Genomic DNA, 9,939 nt, shown 5'->3' on the forward strand with positions numbered 1-9,939 from the left:
ATCTTCATAACTCAACCACGAAAACTCACTCACTCACAGATATTGGTTTAAAACATCTCATTGGATGATTTGCAATGGGAATCCCCCCAACGAGGTGTAACAGATAAAAGGTGAATGCAACCAGGAAGTGGAACACGTCATCCTTGCATTTCAATTATGCAGAACAGCGCCTCATAAATCGCTAATTGTGCTGCTAACTCTGGGTTATTTGAAGGCACGGTCCGTATATTCGGTCTTGTCGTGATCGCCGCCCTGAATTCCTGTAAAAGGTTTGACGCCCGGCATCTCCAGTTAACAACACAAGGTCTTTGTGATGAAAATCAACCTCGAGCATGAAAGGTAACCTGGAATGGACTCTTTGTTTAGAGCGACGGCAGATATCTTTGAGAGACATCCGGCTCGACGCCTTAACGTTGGCATATTTTGGGTTTTATCATGGTAAAGGTTTCATTTGAGCCTCCAGCACAGGCAGACCCGTTAGCCTCAGGTGTGTCCACCTTTTACAACCAACAAGAAACCAGCGATGTAGATTCAGAGAGCGAGAGAGAGTAGAATGTCTCTGAACGTCTCACTGCTGGGTGACCAACAAACCTTCACACATTTCCTTCATTATTTGCAGTCTCTCGTCCATTATCAGGTCATTTTCTGCTCCACTTCAGTGGTTTTCCCACGACGGACAACAGGAGGAGCAGGAACCAGATCTTCCGGCTCATCCTATCCTCTTCCGACATGAGAGTACAGGTGCGAGGAGAAGAATCTCAATGTTCAATGCCAAAAACAGGACATACAGGCAATGGGAAAACATGTCAAGATAACAAAATAAAGGGGACCGAAACTGACAACCGACCCAACGTGAACAAGTCCAGCGGACTCTTGTTTTTTGCTGGGAGTTATGTTAATTAGTTTGACTGATTACGGATGTTATATCTTATCATTTTGGAATCCTGAGGTTCTCCTGCAGGCCCCTTTCTTGCATTGCTTCCGTGCTCAGCGGCATTTCCCAAAACAGTTTCTGAACGACAAAGACTTTTCCAAAAGCAGTGCAGCCGACTCAAGAACGGAACAACGCCTCTTTGTCGGAGACTAGTTTATCAAAAGAATACACAATAATACTCATGTATAAAAACGTAGAAAACAGGAAAACCATAATAAAATATACCTTCTGCTCTGATCTAGTTTTCCTGACGTAGCGTACAATAGATTGCAGTCCTCTCTCATTTTACATGCTCACACATTCAATTTTTCCACGGTGCACCCAGTCCCCCCCTCCTCTTCATGTTACTGATCAGATTACATCATACACTTATAATGATCTCACCCCACATGTCAAAATGAATGGCACGACTATAATGAAGCGTTTAATCGGTGTCAAGTCCTTCCAGCTCGCCCGGCGGAGCTGCCGGTGAGACTTAGTAGACGCAGACGCAGCGCATTAATCTCCCGAGTGGAAGGTTTCGCTCAGGTCACCGTCCGACGAAGGTCGTGGAGCCGGAGACGATTGGTCAAAGCGGCCACGGCGTCGACTGGCGAGCCTCAAGCTGCATTTACGCATCAGTTAGACAAATGGACGACGTGTTTCCTGTAAATACATGCTTGAGTATTCCAATCGTTTGCAGCTCGCGAAACCGCCTCTTGAATTTTCGCTATAACATTATTAATCTAACGTCCTCCCTTCTTTTTCTCTGTTCACCCCAGTTCTGCTTTGCGAATGGGGCCGTTCCTCTTCTTGTCATCCGTCCGCCTCACGTCTTCCTCTCGTCGGTCTCTGTGTGCGGGGCCGAGCTTCACGAGTCCAAACTGTTGGGTCAGATTCGTTTACGCCTCTTTAAATAATGATCATGTATGTTTATTTACTATTTCGTACATATTACAACGCTGTTTAGTATCACACTAGTTGCATGTGTCCCCCTTTTCCAGGAACCATATGTTCCACCCCCTAGGTCCATTTGTCCGTGATGACCTTCTTTGCTCATCCATTTTTTTTTTGTCCTTCTTTCCATCTGTCCTTCCCTCAGGGTTGTGGCCAGGATATAATTCAGGACAGCAGAAAATGATGACGGAATGACGAGGAACGGGAATCCGTTGTCCGAAGAGGACGGAGGAACTCGCCTTCCTCCCTCCGTTCTTATTCCTCATCTATCTCTAGGTAAACAGGTGTCATGCAGCGCGTCACGCGGCGTGACGGAGGAGCGAAGGTCAAATGAACTTGTGTGTTTGAACTTATCCCGATCGAAACCTTGAATATTCACCCTCCATCACCCCCCCCCCCCCCCCCCTCTTCCTCTCTGGCTTGCCTCACTCCCTTCCAGCGCTATTTGCACACGAACTGGTCCACGAGCGTCGTGCAGCGTTTGCACTTGACGTAGCAGCACCAGTGGAACTTGCAGTGGCAGCGCTCGTGCTTGTAGGTCTTGAATTGGTCGTATCCCCGGCCGCAGCACATGAGCTCGCAGCCGTCCATGCCCTCGGAGGTTTTGTTGCAGAGGCGGCCCTGCGTGCCGAGCGAGCCCGTGGTCTCGTTGCGGAGGCAGTAGTCGGGGCTGGGGTCGATGTAGACCAGGTCCTCCGCGGTTGGGGTGTTGAAGCGTTTGTCCAGCAGCTCCAGCTTGCCCTGATGGGAATGAAGTGGAATTGGTTTGCGATACAGATTAATGCTCAGGGATATTCCGTCCTGCTACGAGCCCAGTACCTTGCGTCCAATGCGCATGGCCGCCGCGCTGTCGTACTTCTCCTTCAGGAACTCCCCGACGCGTCTGAAGTCGGCCAGCTGGAGCCAGCATGTCTTCAGGCTGCAGGAGCCCGAGACGCCGTGACACTTACAGGCCACGTTGGCGAGGCTATAGACCGCCTGGTGGACAGACAGAGAAGGCTTTTAGACGGATGTGGCTGGTTTGCTTTATGCCTCGTTTCATCACTATCTTATCGACACAGGGAACATTAGTGACACGGCAAGCATGAAAATTAGGCTTTCTTTCTGTCTACTTCAAGAAGTAAAGAACAACATTTGCAGTTTGTTGTTTTTGCTTGCTGGATAACAGATGCAGAATAAAAATATGCATTTTTTTTTATTTAAAGAATGCCCTCAGACTCCTGGTGTCTGCTGTGTTTCAGCTATTTACTGTCACACTGCTGCCATCTAGTGGCAATACTGTGAAAACACTTAAAACGCCAACTTTGAGCTGAACAGACAGCCCCCCTGGAAAAATCAATGCAATGCAGGAAGATAAAGAAAAGAAAAATGTATCAAGTCAAAGTCGGCTTGAGGGGATTTCGTTTATTTACTTTACTTTGCATGAGAATCTCAAAAGGAGCAAAACTAAAACCAAACAGAAAATAGTTTCCAGATTATGTTGGGTGTTAATTATCTGGCCTCTGAAAACGCATTCCACATGCATGCATTTTGAGGAGACAGATTCTCACTACGGTGAAAGCTACCCGGAAAAAACTACTAATCCGTGGTAATGATAAATACATTTTTTAAAGCGCATTTTGTCTTTCCCTTCGTAGAGTACAAGAGAACAAGTGGAACAAAATATGATCTGGCGTAAATCTACATCCTTAAAATGCATTTCGTAATGATTTTAGTCGGGACTTTCTGTCTCGATCAATTCTTTCAGGCTAAATGAAATGGGATGAGCCTACATGCGCCTCTGGAGGGAATTTCTCTCCACCAGTAGATTTACAGAGCAATAAATCCCCCCCAACATTCCTGTCTCTCATTTTCTGTCGCCATTGTTTGCTGCTGAAAAGACCTGGAGAAAAAATGTGAGGTAAAATAGGTAACGAGACGGGACTGTCACTACAACTCCACCAAACTAAAACAGGCAAAAAAGCTGAGTCTGCGTAAAAAAAAACCGGTGTGCAGAATCCTGGAATTTTACCTTATTTTTACAGAAACAGTCAATTATTATCCTCAGATGTGAAAACTGAATCAACCACCAAATCAACAATTTGCACATTTCTTTGGGCTAGATTTACGACCGTGTCAGTCGATGTCATTTTGCCGTGCGCTGTGTCACTAATCGTGCGCTGTGTGAGACGTACTTACACACATCGACACGCTGCGTTTGCTGAATCAACCATTCTGAAATGAAACCAACCTTCTGTCTCCTCCTTGCCTGATCCCAATTACCTTCTCACCTCTGTTAACCCACAGCATCCCCAAACAGCCCTGACCCCCCCAACCTCCCACCACCCGATGCCCTCTACTTTACTACCCAGAAGGCATAGCACTCTGCACCCTCCAATCCCGTGATCCGACCCCCGCGACCCGAGACGGACACCGGGAACAGAGCACAATGAAAGTTTTGTCCAGGCGGGGGGCCTTGATTTTAAGTGTGAGTTATAACGGAAAATAAAAACTTTAAAGGGAAGCGTTTCTTTTCATATCTGGCGGTTTGTTCGCAGCAGCAAAGAAACTGAGTTTAGTTTCTTACATTAAACAGCAGCAGGAAATCTTTATTTTATGACTCCTGCTTGTTTTTACGAGGCTTCGTATTTCTTCTCACCCCCCGCTGTGGGCTTTATTACATGTTCACAACCACAGGAATAAGAAAATTAGGGATGCAACTATTTCTTTTTTGATCTACGTCCGCGTGTGTTGACATTGTGAAAGTAAAATCAGGAGGAGGTTGCGTGACGCAGCGCACTTTTCTCTCCATGCAGTCTTTTATTTGGCTGTTTTTAATTCTAGTCTTTATTTCCCTCATATAGCCGCTATGTTCTCTTTTTTTGTATCTATACGAGGATCCTTTGAATGATGCAATAAAATCATTCATCATTATTATTATTATTATTATTTTTCCAGCTGCCAATAACCTCATGCTGTCAGAATAAATCATGCGCATCCTGTGTGTGTGTCTGCATGTGTGTGTGTTTCATCAGGTCCAGTGTCACTGTGCCCAGCAGCCACCACACACATAATAGCATGACACACACACACACACACACACACACGTTCAGTCATCCGCGGTGGAGACACGGTCTCTGTGTCAGGCACAATGAGCTCTGCTCAGACGGGGTTACGGGTTAGGAGCCGTGTGTGTGCGTGTGCGTGTGTGTGTGTGTGTGCGTGCGTGCGTGTGTGTCGGGGCAGAATCAGTGAAAATGGCCCAGCCTTAATGTCGGCAATGTTTGAGGAGCAGAGATAGCGTTAGCTTCAAGGAAGTGGACTTCCTTTTTACGTGAAGACACTTTTCCTCCCTTATTTTCTTACCCCCCCCCCCTAGGATTTCCGTGACCGTGATGAATGGGAATCTACGCAATCGTGTATTTTGCAATCCATCTTTCAAATGCTGTTTCTCCGTGTTCACCCCCCCCCCCCCCCCCCCCCCCCGAGGTTTCCTAACGTCCTCCCTGTTGGACATCTTTTAGTGAGTACTTTATCTGAACTGTGGGTCCCCTCCACTCCACAGCTGGTAAAACTGGTGACTCCATCCGGACAAGCCTTCATTTGATTTGTGTGAAACGGAGACGGTCGACCTCGGTGGCGCTGAGTGTGAGCGCCGTCGGCCTTTAGAGAGTCGGGGGAGTGTGACGGTGGTCCGTCCCTCGCCCTGCATCTCTGTCTCCAGACACTTGCGCACACAGACACACACACACACACACGGCCGCCTTATGCACAAATGAAATGAAGCTAAGCACACACAAAACACGGCGAAACGCACGCCGTTAGCGGGGCACGCCCCTGTCACCTCCACAAAAGGGCTGCAGTTAGCCGCATTCAACCGAGCGAGACAAATCCCACTTGGGACAAACCGGCGTGTCCGTGACGGAAAGCGAGAGAGCAAGAAAGAGAGAGAAAAAAAAGGTTAGGGAGAGTGGAGGAAGAGAGAAGCAGTCTTCCTCTCCTCCTCTTCATCTCTGTCTTCTTCTCCTCTCTTCCATTTCAATGGACAGATGACAATGAAAACCGGGGATCAAACAGGTGAAAGGAGGAAAAGTGATTCAGGGGAGTGATACAGCGAGGCAGGGGAACCGTGTGTGTGTGTGTGTGTGTGTGTGTGTGCGTGTGTGCGTGTGTGTGTGTGCGTGTGTGTGTGTGTGTGTGTGCGTGTGTGCGTGTGCTCCTACAAGGCTGCAGCAGTAGATCTGTCTCTCTCATAAACTCTCCGAAGGCCCCAGTGGGACCCTCAGCAGAAACTCAACCTCTCCAGACCCTCACCTTTGACCCCTGATACAAACGCACAATACCAGGCTCACTGTCTCTCACACAAATCAAAAGCACACGCACGCACGCACACACACACACACACACACACACACACACAGTATCTGACATGCAAACGACATAAACATATTCTCTTCATTTAACATCCACCAGAACGGCCGACGAGACCTTTTGTGAGAGAGTAGTGTGTGTGTGTGTGTGTGTGTGTGTGGGGGGGGGGTGCTGCACTGGAATGTGCAGTGACCTGCTGACCTATAGCCAGACTCCGAGGGCGTTAGCAGCTACCCCATTTGGACCCTTACAATAAATCAGGGGCCACCTTGACTGACACGCCTTCATGCTTACACTTGAAGCACTACCACCGCGAACCACTGGGGGCAGTGCAACACACCTGCTCAGGTGTGTCTTCCCTACCTGTCTCCCCGCTTCGTTATTCTGGAGGTTCATCAGTGTCCGGGCGTGGTCGATGGATCCACGCGGGTAATTCTTCTCCCGCTCCCTGGCGTCCACGAACTCCCGGGCGAACCGGTAGCCGTAGTGCACGTTGTCGCCGCAGCCGCCCCACAGCCAATCCCGCGGCAGGTCTCGGGGTCGGGCGGCGCGACTGCAGCCGCAGGTGGAGAGCTCACCTTCGCGGCACGCCCTGCTGATGGCGTTGACCACGCCCGCCGCACTGATGGAGTAAGTGAAGGCCGTTTCCCTGGAGCCTGATGGAGAGACGGTGGATTAGATTAGATTACACACACACACACACAGCTTCGTGTTTTTATTTGGGACTGTGGTTAAAGTGTTCACTGACAGGAAACGTGGGGATCTGCTCAGGTTAACCCCTTCCTCCCCGCCACACAGCCCCACACCCATTTGACCCAACAATAGACAATAGTTGTGAAATTCGGCTCGAACTGTGGACCTGGTTAGACTCCAAAATGTAGTTTAACTTTTTTATGGGGGGGGGGGGGGATTTTATTCTAAGTTCGTCGTATTAATATACTGTTGGTAAATATTCCCGCCAGTAGGAATGAAACAGAAGGAATATTCAGTTTAGAATCGGAAATTTTTAATTTAAAGTTGAATTTAAATGCTTTTCAATGGACAGGAATTAAAATTTAAAAAAGCGCATTTCACGTCGCCTTTTGCTGCGCTAACTCACAATAATGTATTATGGGATGTAATAGCCCCGAATCAACACCGAGCAGCCAGATAAGCGGGTATGCGTTCCGCAGAGGGGTTTACGAGCCCAGACTTCAAATGGCAGGTCCGGATCTACCGGCTCGGTGTCAGCTCATCAGCGCATTTCAAAGGAAGCGCCGCGGGACAATGGACCGACTCACACCTCCGTATAAACCTGCAGATAGTCAATAGAGAGCCGGCCCGAGAGGGACTGGGACAGAGACAGGGCGGCGAACACCTCGCCCGGCTGCCCGCAGCGGATTTGACACTTACGCGTCGATGAGAGGTTTCCCACGTCGCCCGCTGGGAATTAAGACGCACTTAGTACCGATCCAGGATCCGCGCTCGGGCTGGATGTTTACCCAAACCACCGTATACAGGAGTCTTTTTATTTGCCTCCTATTCTTCTCATTTTTATGCTTCTTTGCTTTGACGCGTCTGGAATGCGCCGCTTGTCTCTGCGCGCATGCGCAAAGGAAAGCAAGCACATTGCAGGAAACGAAGCAGTCAGTAAGCTTGAAAATTCATTGGATCCGCCCCCCCCTCGTGAGGGGTGGATTTTATTAAAGTAATATAGAGAGAACAAATTTATTTAAGCTGCCGTTTTAATTGGAAGATTTTAATGGTAAAGTAATTAAAAAAGAGGTTTAATGCTTAGAAATTACAAACATAACAAAAAGGCTTCTCTAAATTAGGAGACGTGTGCGTGAGATGCTGAATACAGCCTCCAAAAAGGGCAAAAACATTGATGCTCATTTCCCTTTCCCAACTGAAACTCACCAATCTGCATGACCCGTCCGAACACGGACGAGTTGTCCACGGTGCTGCAGTTCCACCGCCTCTGCCTGAACTGGTACTGGCACTCCTTGATTCCCGTCTTAGCGCCATCTCCGATGTAGACCATGTGGTCCTGGTACAGCTGGCACAGCTTCCTCTGGCCCTGCAACACGGGGAGAGACTAATGGTTTGATACTCAAATTGGGATTCCTCCATGCGGAGAAATGATTCTTCTCCTTCTTTTTTTTTTTATTGTGATCTCAGCAAAGAAGAACCGGTATAGGGGGGAAAAAAATGGGATTGATTTGTAGATCAACAACAAAACCTGGAATGAAATGCTTTTTTTATTGAAGGATAAGCATCGGCTGCATCGTGAAAGTCCGCAGGAGTTTACCTGAGAGAGCCCAGACAGCTGGCTGCAGAGAGGCTGAGCTCCGATGATGTACATCTCCGGCCGCTGGATCGGGGTCAGAGCTAATGACCTGCGAGACAGAGGCCATACGACATTCGAACCAGTAAACTGTACCCAAGGTCAGGAAACGCTGGCATTTGTGTGATCTACGACTCTGAGGACAAAGTTCAGATGCAAGTTTATCGGCCTATAAAGTGCAGATAAATGCTCTCCTGCTCTTCCTCACCGCAGACACTCCTCTCATGTTTCTCTCAGTGTCTGTTTTCCAGCTCATCTCTAAAATAAATACCTTAAAGTGCACGTTTTAAATCACTTTCGCGTCTATAAAATGACAGCATGGGAACACTGACAGAACATATGCAACGCAGGTGTTCCTTTCTTTGCCATAAAGGCAAAAAAAAATCACATGTGGAGATGGTTCTTATTGGACATGCCCTTTATTCAATGCATGAATCAATGTATCTATGAAATGATCCTTCACATATATACATTCTAATGCGCACTTTGATTCCTATCTGCTCCATGACCACAGGTCAAGAACAAGTGTGGTTAAATCGATGGCCCCGATTGGGCGCAGCAGCAGGGCCGCTGTGCGGTGCCATTTGGGCTTAAGCCGGGGTAAATATTGTGACAAGGGCCTTCACGTTTGTTCCATTCGCTGTTAGTCCCCCCCCCCCCCCCCAAAAAAAAGAAACGCGCACCGTCACGCAAAGTCTGCGGGTCACATTTGATTTGTTGATAGATGCGTTCAAGCAGGAAATACGCACGATTGGATGATAAATGTTTAGACATTAAAGGTGGTATAAATAAAACAGCAAAAAAAAAACATGTAGTACTTTTATAAAAACTAACAATAAAAATGAATTAAAAACGATTCCGCTGCTCACCACCACGAGTTGGCGTCCACCAGCAGCAGCTGGGAGCTGCAGGACAGGAAGGCGACCGCCAGGAGCAGATGCCGGGCGACGTCAGTTCGCTTCCTCCGGACAGGCCGGTTGTCCATGGTCCGCTGCGTCATCGCCGCGCAGCCGGTGCCGGGGAGAGTGCTTCGCTGTCGGGACATTGGCACAAGATAAGAAGGCGTCCCGCTCAGTCCCGCTGGGTCTTTCAGGCTGGACATAAAGAGTCCAACTCACGTGGGGGGGGGGGGGGACTCTATGATCTGAGGCTCCGCTTTTCTTTCACCCTGACTTCTGGTTTTCTTCTAAGCTCTAACATTTAAGACTTAAAAAAAATTAACTCCCATTGAAATTCGAATGTTAAATAAAGGTAAGCGTGAGTATAAACACCCGGTAATGTATTTGTAAAAAATAAAAATAAAGGAAGCAGCTAATCTGTAATTATAGCAGCATGTCCAAAAATGTTTTATCTGCCAGTGGAAAAAGCGCGAATCCCAAATATACGTCTTGAA

At 48.0% G+C, this 9,939-nt stretch overlaps 1 protein-coding gene across 1 annotated transcript; it reads right to left on the reverse strand.

Moving 5' to 3' along the window:
• Positions 1–2,258: 2,258 nt before the first annotated feature.
• wnt5b (wingless-type MMTV integration site family, member 5b) lies at positions 2,259–9,591 on the reverse strand. Its single transcript, XM_068755184.1, has 6 exons — positions 9,416–9,591; positions 8,511–8,598; positions 8,120–8,279; positions 6,584–6,876; positions 2,690–2,848; positions 2,259–2,611 (listed from the first exon to the last, which is right to left on the reverse strand). The coding sequence occupies exons 1-6, from the start codon at positions 9,589–9,591 to the stop codon at positions 2,312–2,314; spliced, it is 1,176 nt and encodes a 391-aa protein (XP_068611285.1). The 3' UTR covers positions 2,259–2,311.
• Between the last annotated feature and the right edge of the window lie 348 nt (positions 9,592–9,939).

The sequence above is a fragment of the Brachionichthys hirsutus genome, chromosome 22 (genome assembly GCF_040956055.1).
Source record: "Brachionichthys hirsutus isolate HB-005 chromosome 22, CSIRO-AGI_Bhir_v1, whole genome shotgun sequence".
Lineage (NCBI taxonomy): Eukaryota > Metazoa > Chordata > Actinopteri > Lophiiformes > Brachionichthyidae > Brachionichthys > Brachionichthys hirsutus.

Excerpts from the sequence above, each read along its gene's own strand:
- wnt5b (XM_068755184.1), bottom strand. The coding sequence starts at position 9,591 with ATGTCCCGACAGCGAAGCACTCTCCCCGGCACCGGCTGCGCGGCGATG. Across the intron at positions 8,280-8,510 it reads AGCTGTCTGGGCTCTCTCAG|GGCCAGAGGAAGCTGTGCCA; the intron begins GTAAACTCCTGC and ends CCCGTGTTGCAG. Across the intron at positions 2,612-2,689 it reads CCATGCGCATTGGACGCAAG|GGCAAGCTGGAGCTGCTGGA; the intron begins GTACTGGGCTCG and ends CATTCCCATCAG.